Source organism: Oryctolagus cuniculus, chromosome 14 (genome assembly GCF_051225735.1).
Source record: "Oryctolagus cuniculus isolate XC-2025 breed Fujian yellow rabbit chromosome 14, ASM5122573v1, whole genome shotgun sequence".
Classification (NCBI taxonomy): domain Eukaryota; kingdom Metazoa; phylum Chordata; class Mammalia; order Lagomorpha; family Leporidae; genus Oryctolagus; species Oryctolagus cuniculus.
The window spans coordinates 60,192,018-60,211,171 of NC_142880.1; the positions used below are offsets into that span (position 1 = coordinate 60,192,018).

The 19,154-nt window shown below is 46.8% G+C and overlaps 1 protein-coding gene across 5 annotated transcripts; it reads right to left on the minus strand.

The window, feature by feature from the left end:
- Nucleotides 1-218: 218 nt before the first annotated feature.
- AMACR (alpha-methylacyl-CoA racemase) lies at nucleotides 219-18,624 on the minus strand. 5 transcript variants are annotated; one of them, XR_016220123.1, is made up of 5 exons: nucleotides 18,371-18,624; nucleotides 16,366-16,509; nucleotides 13,628-13,788; nucleotides 3,284-5,860; nucleotides 219-951 (listed from the first exon to the last, which is right to left on the minus strand). XR_016220123.1 is itself a non-coding variant. In XM_002714121.6 (5 exons), exons 1-5 carry the CDS (start codon nucleotides 18,615-18,617, stop codon nucleotides 542-544), a joined length of 1,149 nt encoding a protein of 382 aa, XP_002714167.1. In that variant the 5' UTR covers nucleotides 18,618-18,624; the 3' UTR covers nucleotides 219-541. The 5 variants fall into 5 exon arrangements, 3 of the variants coding, with proteins under 3 accessions (XP_002714167.1, XP_089168823.1, XP_089168824.1); XM_002714121.6 differs by having other exon boundaries at nucleotides 5,674-5,860; XM_089312697.1 differs by having other exon boundaries at nucleotides 5,674-5,860; nucleotides 17,647-18,624.
- Nucleotides 18,625-19,154: the final 530 nt, after the last annotated feature.

Consider the following 19,154-nt stretch of genomic DNA (forward strand, 5'->3'; position numbering starts at 1 on the left):
GATGTCCAGGTCTCACATCAAAGTACTGCATTCAACCCTGCCTCCAGCTCCTAATGCCAGCTTCCTGCTCATGCAAACCTCAGGAAGCAGTGGTAATGAATTAAGTAACCAGGTCACCACCAACTTGTGGGGAGTAAATCAGTGAATGGGAGCTCTCTCTGCCTCTTAAATAATATTAAAGTGTTTTAAGGTACAAGTACACTTTAGGGGAAAAAGGCTTCATTTAAAAAAATTACATTTATTCATTTAAAATATATTATAGGTATAGTAGCATTTTAATATCACCAAAATATACTATTAATTAAATTGGAAGGCAGAAAAGCTGTCACAATTCATTATAAGTACATAAAAAGCTGTTAAACATTTTCATGATGATCATCTTGAGAACTCCATCATGACTGTGTAATCAGTCTTTGCTTCTTGATTAGAATAACTGGATCGCTGCATTCCTGTTCTTCCATGTTTCCATGCATACAATTTTACAGATTGTTCTATACTATAAATTCAAAATCCAAATGCATCTGAGCTATGGGCCCTAAAGTTAAAGATTAGCTGTGGGTTCATGACTTCTAATGATTTTATCTAATTTAAGCTGATTGATCTCTTCGTGGTTGAATCCGAATTCTTTAAGGATCTCTTCAGTGTGTTCTCCCGCAAAAGCATCTCTTTTAACAGAAGGGAGGGCTGGGGTGCTGGACAGCAGTGGTGCAGGGCGGGGACTCACATTCTGCCCCTCATCCATGATGAATGAGCCCCGTTCCCTGTTATGTTCGTGAGCGACAGCCTCTTCAAAGGTCAGCACTGGGGTCACGCAAGCATCTGTGCCATCAAAGATCTTACACCACTCTGCCTTTGTCTTCTTTGCAAATACATCTGCAAATTTCTTCTTCATTTCTGGCCAATCAGCCATGCTCATCTGATTAGGGAGTTCATCAGACTTCAGTCCAAGTCCTGGGGGGAAAATGCAATTTCTGAAATTACTGTGCTTTGAATAGAGTGATTAGAATCAATGGAAATGAATTTTGAGCCCACCATGCTGTTCCAAATAAGATGTTCCATAAGAACTTCTCAAGTGAGTCAAGAGAAGAAACTTAAATTCAGTTTGAAGTTGAAGCTAAAGGCTGGAGAAGGGAGAGGTGGTAGGGGAGGCAGGACTCACAACAGAGAGTCATGCTAAGGTTTTGATATGGACATTTCATCAAAGGAGTCCACTGTCAATGACCCAGTTTCCAGAGTTCAACTTCTTCCCTCTGAGTAGGTTTTGAAAAAAAAAATTTCCTCAGAATGTTATTATCTGTTATATTGAATTGAAACAACCTCATGTTTTATATAATGTGCCCAAGCCCTTAAAAACATTAAAATGTAAACAGTTTCACACATGACTATCTGAGTTTTCAAGGAAGAAGCCTAAAGACAAATGATTAAATTCAGGATTGCAGTTTCATTTAAAAATTCATTTCTTTTTATTTGGTTAAAATAAAGGAAGTGGAAAAGGCTTTGTGCTAGGAACAAAGGACTTGTAAGGTAGGCACAGACTCCTACACAAAGATGCCAGCAAGTTCTTAGCCAGCCAATCAACAGCAGGGTGTGCAGATGGATCTCTCGGGCATGAAAGGGCTTTGAAGGGCCCATCACCGCCACAGCACAGAGGAGATGAAAGCCTGCGCCTGGGGACTTGGCAGGAAGGACGGCTTCTCCAGCCCCAAGTCCCATCTGGACTTTCCTGACTGCATGAGCCTGTGCTGCAGACACACCTGAGCTCCATGCTGGCTAACTTACACCCAAAGGCCCCTTCCTGGGCCAAGTATCAACGTCCTTTTTCTTCTCTCACAGATGAGTGTGCTGTAATGTGGATGGTGAAAGGCCTTTTCCTTATGCATTCCTTTATCATCCTTTCCTCCCCTGTCAGTTAAGGATCCTTCGTAGACTTTGAAGTAAGAGAGCAGGTTAAGGCCACCATAAAGGACTGTGGATGCAGAGAGAACTACAAAATAATTAGGGTGTTAAAGAGTTTGACTCTACAGGAAAAAACTCAGGAGAAGGTGATCAGAAGTTGAGGACTGGGGCAATCAATTTGCTAGAAAGATGTCTGATCTCATTTTTAGCATTTCCAGAATGACTCACTCATTGAAGTGGAATGCAGATGTTACAATGAGCGCTACACACAAACTTATACCAAGCCATACCAAGGACGGGAGTTTATAGTTCAGCAAAGGACCAGTAAGGACCTTCAGAAAACGTTCCCACATAAAAGCAATGAGAACACCAGCAAAAACTGTCAGAATCAACTTTTCACAGCTCTGGAAAGTAAAAACTTGCACCAATTCAGGAAGTGTTTATACAGGAAAAAAGAGCTGGATCTCAGTAAAAATCAGCAAGCTTTGTGGTGTTACAACGTGTGCTAACATCGGTTCTCTCCCCAGCTCGGCAGTAGCACTGAAGGCCAACAGCCTGTCAACAAAGAAGGCTATAAGACAAGCAGGCCAACAGGAAGTGAGGGGAGCGAAACGAGTTTATAGCTCCCCAAAAGACCCTCCCCTCTGAGACAACTGTCATCACCTGGCCTGTCTGGCATGTCTTTGTTTGATCTGACTCAGAGTTTGCCTTGCCCTATCCCTGGGACACATGCAAAACTCGGTGGCAATGGTTCAGCGTCATAGCTGTCTAAGATAGGAAAACATGTTGGGCTAACAAGAAGCCAAATAAATAAAAACTTGGGGAAAAAAAAAAACCTAGAGAATAGGACGTACACAGAGGGCTTGAAAAGTCCTAACATTTTCCTGAAAATTGAGACAGTCACGCACATCCACACACAGGTACAGGGCTGCATACGTGTCCAGAGGAGATCTGAGAAGACCCTAACCTCTCACCTCTGGCAGACCTTGAAGGTCTGCGAAAGCAAAGAAGTAAAGGTACAGAGTATCTCAGAAAAGGATGGGAGATGTACTGATTCAAGACACTGAAGGACATCTCTGCCCAGTCATTAGCTGACCACTAAGTTAACTGAGCAGATTTCAGGGGCTACTCATGCAAAAGAATACAGATTTAGTTTAAGAAAGTGATTTAAAAAAAAAAAAAGTAACAGCAACATGAACAAATCCAGGACTTTGGCCTGGGAAAGGGAAGGGGTGACTAGATTTTAAATAGAATTACTACACTATTTAAAAGCTCCAGTTTTAGCAAAAAATTCTGAGGCATGCAAAGAAGCAAGAGAGTATGATTCATGCCTGGAAAACAAGCAGCCCACAGAGACTGTCCCCAAGGAAGCTGATGCTGGACTCACCGGACAACTCCAAAGTGGTTATTTTGTTTATTTATTTATTTTGGTTCTATTTGAATGGCAGAGAGACAGAGATCTTCCATCCCTTGGTTCACTCCCCAGGTTGCCCTCAACAGCCAGGCTGAGGCCAGGAGCCTGGAGCCAGATTCAGGGTGGCAGGGATCCAAGCACTTCAGTCATCACTGGCTGCCTCCCGGGGTGCACATTAGCAGGAAGCTGGGTCAGAAGCACAGAAGTCAGAACTCAAGCCAGGCTCTCAGATATGAGATGCAGTGTCCCAAGCAGCCTCTTAAGTGCTGCACCAAATGACTGCACCTGAATTGGCTATTTTAAGTATGTTCAAAGCACTAAAGGGAATCATTTCTAAAGAAAGAAAAGAGGGGCCATCGTTGTGGCATAGCAGGGTCAGCTGCCACCTGCAATGCCAGCATTCCATACGTGTGTCGGTTCAAGTCCTGGCTGCTCTACTTCTGATCTAGCTCCCTGATAACACATCTGGGAAAGCAGCAGAAGATGGCCCAAGTCCTTGGGAGCCCCTGCACCCATGTGTGAGACCCTGAAGAAGCTTCTGGCTTTGGCCTGTCCTGCCTGGGCCACTGCAGCCATTTGGAGAGTGAACCTGAGGATGGAAGATCAATCTCTCTTTCTCTCTCTCTCTCTCACTCTCACTCTCTGTCTCCCGTCTCTCCCTGGAACTCTGCTTTTCAAATAAACAAATCTTTAAAAAAAAAAAAAGAATGTAAGGAAAGTGTAACAGTGATAGATCATCAAATACAAAAAAAATCTATGAAAATAGGAATTATTTTTAAAAAAGTGAAAACATGGGGCCAGCATTGTGGCATAGCAGGGTAAGGCATCTGAGGAGTGAACCAGCAGATGGAAGATCTGTGTGTGTGTGTGTGTGTGTGTATCTCTGTGTAATTCTTCCTTTCAAATAAATAAATAACTCTTTTTAAATAAAAAAAATGAAAATTTTGGAATTGAAAAGTATGATAATAAATGATACATTTGCTATAGGGAAATATCACAATAGATACGAACTGGCAGAGAGAACAATTAATGAAAGAAGAAAGAAGTCAATTGAAATTATCTACTCCAAGAATAAGGAAAACTGAACAGAAACTTACACATCTGTGGAACACCACTGAGCATACCAACATGTGCATTAAGGGAGTCTCAGGAGGAAAGAGGGACAAAAAGAATCATTAAACAAACAAGGCAAAAAAAAATTCCCAAACTTAATGAAAAACCTTAATCTACACATCCAAAAAAACCCAATAACCTCAAGGATCCACACCAAGAGTTATCATGCTGTAGATGTACTACCTTTTTAGATTCCTCAGTTCTTTGCTATTTTTACTGTTAACTGTTTCATAAATTTCCTACAACTCATCTGTGTGGTTGAAATAAAATTATAGTATATACATCTAAAAAAACAGAATAAGGGGCCAGCGCTGTGGCGCAGTGGGTTAATGCCCTGGCCTGAAGTGCCAGCATCCCATAGGGGTGCCAGTTCAAGACCTGGCTGCTCCACTTCCGGTCAGGCTCTCTGCTATGGCCTGGGAAAGCAGTAGAAGATGGCCCAAATCTTTGGGCCCCTGCTCCCATGTGGGAGACCTGGAAGAGGCTCCCGGCTCTTGGCTTTGGATTGTTGCAGCTCCAACCGTTGCGGCCAATTGGGGAGTGAACCATCAGATGGAGGACCTCTCTCTCCCTTTCTCTCTCTCTCCTCTCTCTCTCTGTGTAACTCCGGCTTTCAAATGAATAAATAAATCTTTAAAAAAATAAAATTAAAAAATTAAAAAACAGAATACATGAGTATGGTAAGGCTGCAGGGTACAAGACCAATAATATAATAACCGACTGAATTTCAATAAACTAGCAATAAGTAACTGAAGATGTTTCCACTGACAATAACACTAAAAAAGAGCAATATTTTCACAACAAATTTAACCAAAAATAGTGCAGGACTTGTACATTAAAAACTCAAAGCATCATCAAAAGAAATTAAAGAGACCTAAATAAAAGCAAAGTATCTCCTGTTCCAAGATTAGAAGGCATAAAAGACGGCCATACTCCCCAGGCTGATGCAGATTCAATATAACCCCTATCAAAATGGCAGCTTGCAGAAATTGGGATGTTGATTCTAAAATTCACGTGGAAATGCAAAGGATTCTGAATAACCAAAACAACACTGAAAGAGAACAAAGTTGGAGGACTTATGCTTCCCAATTTCAAATCTATTAGAGCTATAGTTAGCTCTGAAGCCCATCACGGGGTTAGAAAGTGGATATATAATAAAAGACATCATGACTCTCAGAAGGATCCACAATAGAATAAGAACACCCATCGCAAGAGGAAAGTGGGGAGGAGGGGAGGTATGTGAAGACTACCTTTAATCAGCAGCTGGTAGAACTGGGGTTCTATTGCTCCAACAGCCATGAACTCCCCATCCGCTGTTCTGTAGGTTGTGTAGAAAGGAGCTCCACCATCTAACAGGTTCTGTCCTCGAGGTTGCTCCCACAGTCCTGATTTCTGAGTTTTCCAAACAAAGGAACTTAGATATGCTGTTCCTTCTACCTTTAAAGAAGAACACAATGCAAATTCAGAAACTTCAAGTGTACAAGCATGATTTATTGTTATTTAAGTAGTTTTAAAAGTCAGGCTGGCGCCATGGCTCACTTGGTTAATCCTCCACCTCTGGTGCCGGCATCCCTATGGGTGCAGGTTCTAGTCCTGGTTGCTCCTCTTCCAGTCCAGCTCTCTGCTGTGGCCTGGGAGGGCAGCGGAGGTTGGCCCAAGTGCTTGGGCCCCTGCACTTGCATGGGGAGACCAGGAAGAGGCACCTAGCTCCTGGCTTTGGATCGGCGCAGCGCCAGCCATGGTGGCCATTAGGGAAGTGAACCAACGGAAGGAAGACCTTTCTCTCTGTCTCTCTCTTTGTCTATAACTCTGTCAAATAAAAAAAAAAAAATCTATGTGGTGGGGCCAGCACTGTGGCGTAGCAGGTAAAACTGCGGCCTGTTGTGCCAGCATCCCATATGGGTGCTGGTTCAAGTCCTGGCTGCTCCACTTCCGATCCAGCTCTCTGCTATAGCCTGGGAAAGCAAAAGAAGATGTCCTTGGGCCCCTGTGCCCACAAGGGAGACCCAGAAGAAGCTCCTGGTTCCTGTCTTCGGATTGGCGCAGGTCTGGCCATTGCAGCCAATTGGGGAGTGAACCAGCGGATGGAAGACCTCCCCCCACCCCTCTGCCTCTCCTTCTCTCTCTGTGTAACTCTGACTTTAAAATAAATAAATAAATCTTTAAAAAACTCTTTGTGACAATCCTTAAGTATACAAAGATTATATCTAATAATGCTACTTTTTTGTTATTTCTAGAAATTGAGTTAGAGAAGGCTTATGGGAGAATAACAACTGGCTGCACTATTCAGTTCAGAAAATAATAAGAGTTATTAGAAGGAACTACTTTTGTGCTCCTTTTCAAATAAGATTGGCAAAATGTAATTGCTGAAGCTAACTGAGTGGATTTATATCATAATATAATTCTATTTCATGTATGTTAGGTGACTTTGTAGCTATGCAAACCAGTAAAGGTGGCTAAGACATTACTAGGCAGTAGACAGTATAATCTGACAGGCCATCACCTTATATGCAGAATACCATTGACCAAAAGGTCACTATGCAGCACATGACCACAGAAGTAGAATTTGAACAAATGACCTACTTGATGCTTTTGTGAGACAGGGTTATACAGACAACATACACAACGGTATACACACACACACATATATACACATATTTGAGCACATAAATATGTACATTGTTTTACACATCTTTGTGTTTATGTTTTGTTATTTAAGTACACACATGTTTAGATGTGTCCTGTTCCAAATTTGGACACAACCAGAGACTCTACTCATTACAAGTTTCTCCCTCCAATTGTGCACAAGTTTTAGCTTGCAACTGAAACACTTCACAAAAACTGCAGCTGATGAATGGTTTTGCCTCCTTTTAACCTGGGTTTTCTCTTATAAACCTCAACAAATGAGTACCAACTATAAGCAAGTGCCTACTTGCCTACTTCCCGCTCAGACCTTGCCTCTGTCAGAGCCTATTAGTCAATGGGGCAATAACAAGTGAACTCAAAGCAAGTTGAGTTGTCATTCAGTACTAAAGAGGGTCTTAATGGAGTTGTGAATACTGTTTATCTGACTTTCGTATTCAGGCCAAGGAATGTGAGTAGATAGTGAGCCACCCTTGAAGCACATCTATTCTGCTTCATCATAAGTGAAATGCAAGCTGGAATTCTTTTTAAAATTTATTTGACAGAGTTAGAGAGAGAGAGAGAAAGGTATTCTTCAATTGGTTTACCCCCTAAATGACTGCTACGGCTGGAGCTATGCCGATCTGAAGCCAGGAGCCAGGTGCCTCCTCCTGGTCTCCCATGCAGGTGCAGGGGCCCAAGCACTTGGGCCATCCTCTACTGCCCTCCCGGGCCACAGCAGAGAGCTGGCCTGGAAGAGGATAATCGGGACTAGAACCCGGTGCCCATATGGGATGCCAGTACCGCAGGCGGAGGATTAGGCAAGTGAGCCACAGTGCTGGCCCTACAAACCGGAATTTTAAGCAAGCTACTTAAAAATGTAAAGGCCATACATTTCCAACTAATCTCTGGGATTCAGTATTTTCCTAACACTGGGTCTGAAACAAAATGTAGAGATCAATTGAATATTCAAAGTGATAAGAATTTATCACTCCGGCCAGAGCTGTGGCGTAGCGGGTAAAAGCTGCCACCTCCAGTGCTGCCATCCTATGTGGGCACCAGTTTGAGTCTCGGCTGCTCCACTTCCAATCCAGCTCTCTGCTATGGCCTGGGAAAGCAGAAGATGGCCCAAGTCCTTGGGCCCCTGAACCTGCATGGGAGACCTGGAAGAAGCTCCTGGCTTCAGATCGGTGCAGCTCTGGCCATTGCAGACATGTGGGGAGTGAACCAGCGGATAGAAGACTTTTCTCTCTCTCTCTCTCTCTCTCTCTCTCTATCTTTCTCTGCCCCTGCCTCTCCATAACTCTGCCTTTCAAATAAATAAATTTTTAAAAAAAGAAAGAATGTCGCCTGCGCCACAGCTCACTAGGCTAACCCTCCGCCTGCAGTGCCAGCATCCCGGGTTCTAGTCCCAGTTGGGGCGATGGATTCTGTCCTGGTTGCTCCTCTTCCAGTCCAGCTCTCTGCTGTATCCCGGGAAGGCAGTGGAGGATGGCCCAAGTGGTTGGGCCCTGCACCTGCACAGGAGACCAGGAGGAAGCACTGGCTCCTGGCTTCAGATCAGTGCAGCGCGCTGGCCGTAGCAGCCATTTGGGGGGTGAACCAACAGAAGGAAGACCCACTGGGCTGACAGCACAACCTGTGATACTGAATATGTAAAAACAAAATTGACTTATAATAAAAACACATTTTAAATCTCCTTTATATACTGCATGTCCTAATGAGATTGTTGAAAACATTTGCACTGGAAGCTCTGGGTTCAGTTCAGTCCAGTATCATGGGAGAATACAGGCCCTGAGAGACAGAGTAACAGTCCTCATCTCCATTCCAGGCCTGGACACGGCTACTTGGACATCTGGTTTCTCTTACCCCCTCAGCCGAATGCCATGCAGCTGCCACAGATGAGAGCCCCTTGATACAAGCAAACTGCAGCTTCAGTTTCCCCCCAACTTTCTTACTGTAGTCATCCTGCATCCTTGGCCTGCATGCCACGTCACAGTGCCCCCAGGCCAGAAGTGCTCATCTAGATTGGAGCTACATACAGCTACCTACAGCAAAACAGACTTCCATCCACAGTTCTCTAAATTCCACAGTGTCCAAGAAAACAGCACTATGAAAAGGCAGATCTCAGGGCAAGTCTGGGTCTAGGACATTGCTGATGAAGTCACATGAAAGCTACTAGGCCCTAAGAAGCCATGAGTCTTCTCCTATCAGCTTCCACACCTGTCTGTCACAAAGGTTGCCAGCAACGAAGAAGTAATGAATATGATGATTTAATTAACTTTTGGCCTTCAGTAGTTAGCCAACACTCACCATCTTTTAATAAACACAAACCCAGCAAAAAACATACATGTTCATTCTGCTTACATACAGTCCAGTGAAAGCAGTCATCATCTTTCATTTATATTTGACTCTAAACAAGCAATTTCATGCACTTAGTAAATTACTCAAATTACGACCAGATAAGCATTTGGCCTTAAATTCTCCTTAAAACTCCAGGGCCCCATGTTTGCTCTGTTTCTTCTTTTTGGGCCACACGGACCATGTAAAGGGCAGCAGAGGCAAGTGACTGAAAGCCTGGGCTTTTGGCTCAAATCGCCTGGGGAAGGGGGTGCTTCTAACCTTACCAGCTGCCAGCTACAGAAGAAGGCAGTCTGGGCTGGCACTGTGGTGTAGTGGGCTAATCCTCTGCCTGCGGTGCCCTAATCCTACATGGGCACCAGTTCGAGTCCCAGCTGCTCCTCTTCTGATCCAGTGCTCTGCTATGACCTGGGAAAGAAGATGGCCCAAGTGCTTGGGCCCCTGCACCCACGTGGGAGACCCAGAAGAAGCTCCTGACTCCTGTCTTCGATCAGCCCACCTCCAGTTGTTATGGTCATCTGGGGAGTGAACCAGCAGATGGAAGGCACTTCTCTCTGTTTCTCCCTCTTTCTGTAACTCTGCCTCTTGGATAAATAAATAAAATCTTTTAAAAAAGGTGGGGGGGCAGTTTGCCTCCCCTAGCCTTAAAGTCTTCCATGCCCAATGAGAGTGAGCTTATCTCCCGCAGGAAGTCATGGATCAAAGGAGGGAATCCAGATGAAAGGCACTGAGCCTCACACATGGTGGACAGCTAAGGGTGAAACTGATGTGTCTAACTGGTTAGGTAGCCAGTTAGATCTGTATGAGCTGGAAGTCACTGCACACCCCATATGTATTGCTGTCTTCCTACTTGTTAATGAAAATGCCCCCTTTTCATCCAGGACCTAAGGAGATGTCATGAAAACATGGAGATTAAGCTCCAAGTGGAGCTTGTGGAGGTATCAAAAAATTCTCAGGAGGCTTCCTGCCTGTTAGAGGCCCAACCCCAATCCCCTACCTCATAAAAGAGACCACCATTGGAGGGGGTGTGCTCTCTCTCTTTCGCCAGGGACCACAACTGGAGGTGCTTCACAGTGCCTCTCCCCTCCCCCACACCTCCTCCCTCTGGCCCATGATGAGAGGAATGTCTCTGGGTATGTGTGTGTTCACTTTCTCACCTTTTAAATCAATTCTGCTGTTACTTTGTGTAGCTTATATGTCTGCACTTAGAATGCTTGCCTTTGTGTGAGACAAGAACCTGGAAAAATATTTAAAACTCCATGTGCCCACCCATGCCCATCAAAACTAGTGTTGCTGCTATTTCATGCTGTGACTGTGCCAGGACTGACCAAGAAGCCAGAAATTAGAGAAATCACATGCTGCCCCTTCGGAAAGACACATCAGGGAGGGCACAAAGGACAATGTGAGATGCGCCCTGAAGACAATGCCGTGAGGCACACAGTACAGGGCTGGTCTGGTTCTCCTGAAAGAGCAAGAGGAAGCAGCAGGCCAAGGCTTCCGAGATGTGGAGATTCTGGTGGGGAAGGGAGTTTGCAGAGGTCACCAATGACCCAATGCAATTTACACAATTTGGTCCTCATCATCCGGCCCTCTGACAACTCCTCTGGCTCCTTGGTTTCGATGACAATACTCCTTTGGTTCTCTCCCTAGCTCTCCTGAGCCCTTGCTTCTCTTCTTTCACTCTTTTAACACTGGTGTTCTGTCCCCTGCCCTGGTGGACCACAGAGTTCCACCCTGCTATCAAATTACTTCCAAATGACACCGAAATTGGTTTCTAGTCCCTTACCTCAACCATTCAATGAGACCATTTGAAAGGCACTTCAAGATGAATTCATTTTCCTATAGTAAAAGATTCTCAGAGACCAGCACTGTGGCACAGCAGATAAAGCTGCTGCCTGCAATGCCAGCATCCCATATGGGCACTGGCTCAAGTCTGGCTGCTCTTTGCAATCCAGCTCCCTACTAATGAGCCTGGAAAAGCAGCAGAAGATGGTCCAAGTGGTTAGGGCCTTGCCACCCACTTGGGAGACCTGGAGGAAGCTCCTGGCTTTAGTCTGGCCCAGGTCCACCCATTCAGGGAGTGAACCAGCAGATGGAAGGTCTCTTCTGGGGCTGGCACGGTGGTGCAGCAGGTTAAAGCCCTGCCTGAGGCGCCGGCATCCTATATGGACACCTGTTCTAGTCCCGGGTGCTCCTCTTCTCATCCATCTGCTGTGGCCTGGGATAGCAGTAGAAGATGGCCCAAGTGCTTGGGCCCCTGCACCCATGTGGGAGATGTGGAAAAAGCTCCTGGCTCCTGGCTTTGGATTGGTGCAGCTCCGGCCATTGTGGCCATCTGAGGAGTGAACCAGAGGATGTTAGACCTCTCTCTCTCTGGCTCTACCAGAAAGTATCTGTCTTTCAAATAAATAAAATAAATCTTAAAAATAAAAATATCTCTTTTTCTATGTTTCTCTGTCTTCCTGTAACTCTGCCTTTAAAATAAAATAAAATAAAAACTCATACAGAGAGCCTGTGGCATGCCTGGCACTTCTTGCACACACAGCAAAGGACAAACTCATTTCATACTCTAACAATGCTATACGGTAAATGCCATTATTATCTTCACCTTCAAAAAAACAAAAACTGAGACATAGAGAGATCAGAGTTAGCAAATGGCAGAGCTGGGCCACGAGAAGTCAGCTGCCAGAGTCTGCGCTTTTGACCTCTGCCCTGCACCGCCTTGGCCAGGGACAACACCTGGCAGGTCATCGTAGCCAGGAATCAGAGAGCCTTCCTCAATCTCTTTCTCTTCTCTCTTGGCCAATCCACCACCAAATCCCAGTAATTTTCCATCTCAAATATGTTTTAATTCCAGATCTACCCTAACAATATTGCTTCCTTATTTGCCCTTATCGCTCAGCACTAACCCCAAAACTGGTTATCTCTCTGTCTCCATTCTTGTTTCCCTCAAATCTATCCTGCATCTGGACTCCAAAGATCTCTGAAAATGCAAACATGCTGCGACACCAGACTGGGCTTTTAGCAACTCACTGTGAGACCTTGAAGCAATCTCTACACTAACAATGGAGTTCCCCCCTTTAACTGTAATTGGCTTTCTGAATCAACTGTGGTCTGAAAATACTAAATGGAACATTCCAGAAATACACAATTCATAAATTTTAAATAACTTTCATTATTGCACATTATGATAATCATTATTTGTTAAAATTAGTTATGGCTGATAATCTTGTGCCTAATTTATTCAATAAGCTTTATCATGGATATGTATGTATAAGACTAGCATCTGCAGTATACGGTTTGCTACTATATGTGATTTCATGCCTTTACTAGCGGCCTTGGGACACACCCCTCACAAGTGAGGGAACTTCAGGACTTCAAATGAAGTTGCTGTTTTGAAGATTAGAAGAAATGACACAAGAAAGTGTCCAGAACAGGAAGAAACAAGCCTTCCAGGCACAACAGTGACAATCAGAAGCACTCACATGATGATACCAGAGAAGCCCCAGCAAAGCACAGCATGGGGTCCACTCTACTTTAGCATCCTCAATAACCTTCTCAGTGTACTCAGGGAGACTTCCTGAACTCAGTCACGAGGGATGACTGCTCTGAGCACAGGAGATAACTTAGGGGGCCAGCGCTATGGCATAGAAAGTTAAGCCTCCGCCTGAGGCACAGGCATCCCAGATGGGCCTTGCTTCAAGTACCAACTGCTCCACTCCCAATCCAGCTCCCTGTTGATGCACCTGGGAAAATCAGAAGATGGCCCAAGTACTGGGGACTTTGTACCCACATGGGAGACCTGGATGAAGCTGCTGGCTTTGGCCTGGCCCAGCCCTGCCCACTGCGGCCATTTTGGGGGAGTGAACCAGCAGATGGAAGACCTCTCTCTCTCTCCTTCTCTCTCTGTATCTCTACCTTCCAAATAAATAAATAAATCTTAAGAGAGAGGGAGATAACTTAGGAAAAAGTGGTTAAATACAACACAGGAATAAGATGATCCATGAAAAGTTTACAGAACTGACTCCATGCATGATTAAAATAAAACATCCTGACGTGTATAAAGGATATGAGACATCTTAAAAGAAAAGGATATCCCTGGTAACCTGCATTCCAACTTCAAACCTTTATTTATCTCTTGCACAGAAAAGGATCTGAGGCAGTACAAGTCGCACTTTGGAACAAGTGGCAAGCTTATCACAGCCTCCAGTTAATACTTACCATGTTTGCATCAATGATTTGACCTTTGCCAGAGCGTGTGCGTTCAAAAAGGGCCATCACGATGCCCAGTGCACACAGGAGGCCACCGCCGCCAAAGTCAGCCAGAAGATTCAGAGGGGCATATGGGTTCTTATCGCTGTTGCCAAGTTTGGACAGAATACCTGCACCATGAGAAACAATATCTCTTTTAAGTAAATACCTGAGTATCTTAGAGGGACAACTCATCTCTCAAGCTGCTGAACTAAGTGAAAATTAGTACACAGCACTATTCCAAATCCGACCTCTTAGGCATACTAACAGGCTTCTGGTTTTGATTTTTTTTTTTTATCTTTAAAACTGTACTCCAACTGACATGTGCAGAACTTTAATACTAAGCTTTTACTAAGCTGAGTTCTTGGGTGGGGAATGTTATCAATTTAGTCTATTGCTTTAAAACAATGTGAGGGGACAGGCAGCTGGCATGGCAGTTAAGATACTTCTTGGAATGCCTGTATTCCATATCAGAGCCTAGGTTCAAGTCCTAGCTCAGCTTCCAACTCCAGCTTTCTGATAACATACACCCTGGGAGGCAGTGGGTGATGGCTCAAGTAGCTGGGTCCCTGCCACCACGTGGGAGATCTAGATGGAGTTCCTGGCTCCTGGCTTCCACTTGGCCAAGCCCTGCCTGTTGCAGGCATTTGAGGAGTGAACCAGTGAGTGGAAGCTCTCTCTCTGTCTCTGCATGTGTGTATGTGTGTGTCTGTGTGTCTATACCTTCCAAACAGATTTTTTTTTTTGACAGGCAGAGTGGACAGTGAGAGAGAGAGACAGAGAGAAAGGTCTTCCTTTTGCTGTTGGTTCACCCTCCAATGGCCACCATGGCTGGCGCACTGCGGCCGGCGCACCGCGCTGATCCGATGGCAGGAGCCAGGTACTTCTCCTGGTCTCCCATGGGGTGCAGGGCCCAAGGACTTGGGCCATCCTCCACTGCACTCCCTGGCCACAGCAGAGAGCTGGCCTGGAAGAGGGGCAACCGGGACAGAATCCGGCGCCCCGACCGGGACTAGAACCCGGTGTGCCGGCACCGCTAGGCGGAGGATTAGCCTAGTGAGCCGCGGCGCCGGCCTCCAAACAGATTTTTTTTTTTTTTTTTTTTTTTTTTTTTTTTTTTTTTTTTGACAGGCAGAGTGGACAGTGAGAGAGAGAGAGACAGAGAGAAAGGTCTTCCTTTGCCGTTGGTTCACCCTCCAATGGCTGCCGCGGCCGGCGCGCTGCGGCCGGCGCACCACGCTGATCCGATGGCAGGAACCAGGAGCCAGGTGCTTTTCCTGGTCTCCCATGGGGTGCAGGGCCCAAGCACCTGGGCCATCCTCCACTGCACTCCCTGGCCACAGCAGAGGGCTGGCTTGGAAGAGGGGCAACCGGGACAGAATCCGGCGCCCCGACCGGGACTAGAACCCGGTGTGCCGGCGCCGCTAGGCGGAGGATTAGCCTAGTGAGCCGCGGCGCCGGCCTTCCAAACAGATTTTTAAAACATTGTGGCCAGTGCTGTGGCATAGCGGGTAAAGCCGTCGCCTGCAGTGACAGCATCCTATACGAGCGCTGGTTCAAATCCTGGCTGCTCCACTTCCGATCCCGCTCTCTGCTATGGCCTGGGATAGCAGTGGAAGATGGCCCAAGTCCTTGGGCCTCTGCACCCATGTGGGAGACCTGGAAAAAGCTCCTGGCTCCTGGCTTCAGATTGGTGCAGCTCTGGCCGTTGCAGCCAATTGGGGAGTGAACCAGTGGATAAAAGACCTTTCTCTTTCTCTCTCCCTCTCTGTGCTTCTCCTTCTCTCTCTGCATAACTCTTTCAAATAAATAAATAAATCTGAAAAAATTAAAAATAAATACAACCCTACCCATGTTTTAGTCAGTAACCCAAAATTCCCAGAATTCTAGAATCAGGCCCTTTTTTTTTTTTTTTAATTTTTTGACAGGCAGAGTGGACAGTGATTAAGAGAGACAGAGAGAAAGGTCTTCCTTTGCCGTTGGTTCACCCTCCAATGGCCGCCGCGGCCGGCACACTGCGCTGATCCAATGGCAGGAGCCAGGTACTTATCCTAGTCTCCCATGGGGTGCAGGGCCCAAGGACTTGGGCCATCCTCCACTGCACTCCCTGGCCACAGCAGAGAGCTGGCCTGGAAGACGGGCAACTGGGACAGAATCCGGTGCCCCGACCGGGACTAGAACCCAGTGTGCCGGTGCCACAAAGCGGAGGATTAGCCTAGTGAGCCACGGCGCTGGCCAGAATCAGGCCCTTCTAATGCAAGTTCTCACAGGCAAAAGTTCTAATGAAGTGCTAATAGGACCCAAAAACCACGGGCTTTTTCTAGTGTTCACAGAAGTCTGAAATGAGGATTCAAGCCATTAGTTTTGTGGGGGTGGGGAGAGGGGTGCCAGAATCAAACTATACCAACATTCTGAAACTACAGAGCAACCTCTCCAGCACTCCCCAGTCTCTTGTTTGCTGGCAGGGGTTCATCTGAGAACTGACACCACAAATGTGGTAAGAAAACATGACTAGTGAGACTGTAGCATCCCTCCACTGTGCTGGTCAGAGAATGACTGTTCCAAAACCGACACCAGCTCATCTTCGACAGCCATGTTCTCCTTATTGACTCTGACAACCAGTTAAATCTTCACATGTAACGTTGCTTCACTGGAAGTACAGATCCTGACAGAAACCAAAACAAGGTGTAGAGAAATCTGCAACATACCTGACAAAGCCAAATAGTTGATATCGTGGCCAGCTACCCTGGAGAACCGTCCCGACTGGCCAAAGCCACTCAGCCTGGCGTAGATCAGCCTGGGATTCTCTTGCTGCAGAATCTCGGGGCCCAGGTTCAGTTTCTCCATGACACCTTCAGAGGGAAGGAAGGATTTCAGACAGCAGGAATTGAGCCTACAGAAAATCCCTTCTCTGAGGCAAACGCAAAACAGCACCTTGCAAGTGACACCAACCACCACCTTGGCTGTGGACTTACTTCAGAGCATGTTTCCTCTAGTTAAGGACCCACAGAGTGAAGCCCCCATCTCTGGGATGTGCGGCTTCTGCCCCAGGATGTGGCTCCTTCTGTGACTTCTCTACTTCCTTCTAGGCACATCCAAGTCTACTCACTCCCCAGAGCAGACACCTTGCCCATTTCTCCCTCTCCATTCTCACATCAGTCCCTACCACCTTCAAACTTATGTCGTATTTATAGGCAGGTAGTTCAAAAAGCCCATGGAAAATGAAATTAAAAGTATTCCTATCTGGATGCAAACAAAAATTGTTTTGGTAAAAAAAAAGTTTTCATAATATATGGAAAATGTGCATTATGAAAAAGTATGCATGATTTCTAAAATTTATTTGCTATCAACTCAGGAGCTCCTCCCGTGGCAAGATTCACTCATGATGTGTTTCCACAAGCCCCTGAAGTGCCCAGCTACCATATCATCTTCACGGAAAAGGTAAAGATCCATAAAAAAAAAAAAAAAAAGTTCATTATAATGGCACCAGAGAGCTCTCAATCTATGAACAAATATATTTATTGCACAAAACCCAGGTACCTGGCACCTGATGTCCCTTGGAATTAAATATAATCAATATTCCATAATAAACTTGGTCTTCCCAAAGCTACGAGAATTCTACAAAGAACTCAAGACCCCAGCCAAAATCTCTCCCCTGGAGGCTCTGTCAGAATTCACACCTCCAGCTTCCCCTTAATTTTATGACTTTATACAAGTTGAGCCTCCCTTATCTTCCATCAAGGTAGGATTTATGATCTAATTAGGTCCTCAACTAGCTGCGAGGGTGGAATGAGTTACACTTAAATACACCTCTCCAGACATTCGATTCCCTCACCAAGTACTTGCTGCCTTCCAGCTATCTACGTTGGCGGTGTTTTGAACCTGTACTTGAACACAATTTCTCTGGCGGCCGGGAATACATCAGAGTGATGGTAGGCTCAAACTCCAGTTTTTAAAAGGATGCCAACTTAGGGTCAAGGTGACTGCACCTGGTATGGAGAGTCCCTGGACCGATGATCATTGAGAGCAGGTGGGTCGATGGAAGATTCGCGTCAAAGGAAATACAGATACCTGTGTCAGGTACCTGGGGAGACACGGGTCCCACCCGCGGAGGTAAGCAGTAGAGGAGGAGGAGACGCCACTGAGATTTGTGGGAACAGCAGAGGGACAAGTGCATGCCAGCTGAGGCTCCAACAGATAGGACGCAGGTACAAGGTTTGGGCATCATGTGTCTTTAAAAGGTGGAAACACTGGAAATGACCCAAGTGGCTCCAGGGAGCAGAGTGCAGAGTAAATAACACGAACTGAAGCTGGAATTTGGCGCGCTGACCCAGTCCGAGGTTGGTGTGGGGTACACCACCCCAAACGGCATCTGACGGGCTAGATATCCACATGCAGTTTCCCAGGGAGGGAATCTCCGGCTTTCATTAGATTCTCACAGGGCTCAGAAACGTCCGATAAAAGGCGGGTGGGGGGACGGGGAGATGGGAGGACGGGGAGGGGGGCTGGTCAGGAGTAAGAAAAGAGGTCAAGAAAGGGGGTTACAGCAAGTTATCAGAAGCCCAGGGCTGGACGCTGTGTCTCAGGGGCAAAGGACGAACACCAAGCGCCACAGAAAGCCCTAGGCAGGCTGCGGCGGTCAAGGGTCCGGGCGGCAACGGGGCACGGGCGCAGCCTCCACCCCGCGGCCAGCAGCCCCGGGCCCGGGCTCACCGCAGCGGAAAGGCTCCAGCAGCACGTCCGCCCGCGCGCACAGGCGCCGCAGCACGGACACCCCCTGCGGCCGCTGCAGGTCCAGCACCAGCGAGCGCTTGCCCCGGGACAAGCGGCTCACGTCGCCGGAGGAGCCGGGCCGGTCCACGCGCACTACCTGCGCGCCGAAGTCCGCCAGAATCATCCCGCAGAACGGAGCCGGCGCCAGGCCGGCCAGCTCCAGCACGCAGATGCCCCGCAGCGCCATGGCGCCTGCCAGGCTGAGCAGTCAGCCCGGCTATAAGAGGGCCCAACCCGGAGCCCGGCCCCCGGCCGGCGCGCCCGCTCCTCGTCGTGCGCCTGCGCGCGGCCGCCGAGTCTGCGCACTTGGCGCGCTCCCCTGCCCGGCCTCGCGGGGTCGCTGGCGTCGGCCGACCTGGGTTGTTTTCATTTTCGGCTCGCCCTAAATTTCACTTGCTGAGCCTGAGCGTGCACGCGTGGACCCGACCTCCCGGGAAGCTTTCACACTCACTGTGGTGATCCCCAACCCGTGTGCCGTGAACCCCTAGGCCCTATACACACTTGGAGCAACCAGCTTGACACATGCTACAGAAAGGGTATCCGTTTATTAAAACCAGCTTCCTATGACTTTGCTTTTGGTTGGTTTTCAATTTGCTCGCTGGCCAAAGACATTGATGGCCATTTTTTTTATCTACATCAATTTATTGATTAAAAAAATTATTCCAGGGCTCATATGACTTCTTGTGAGGGTTACCACCCATTAATGGCAAGCACCTTGTCTTTG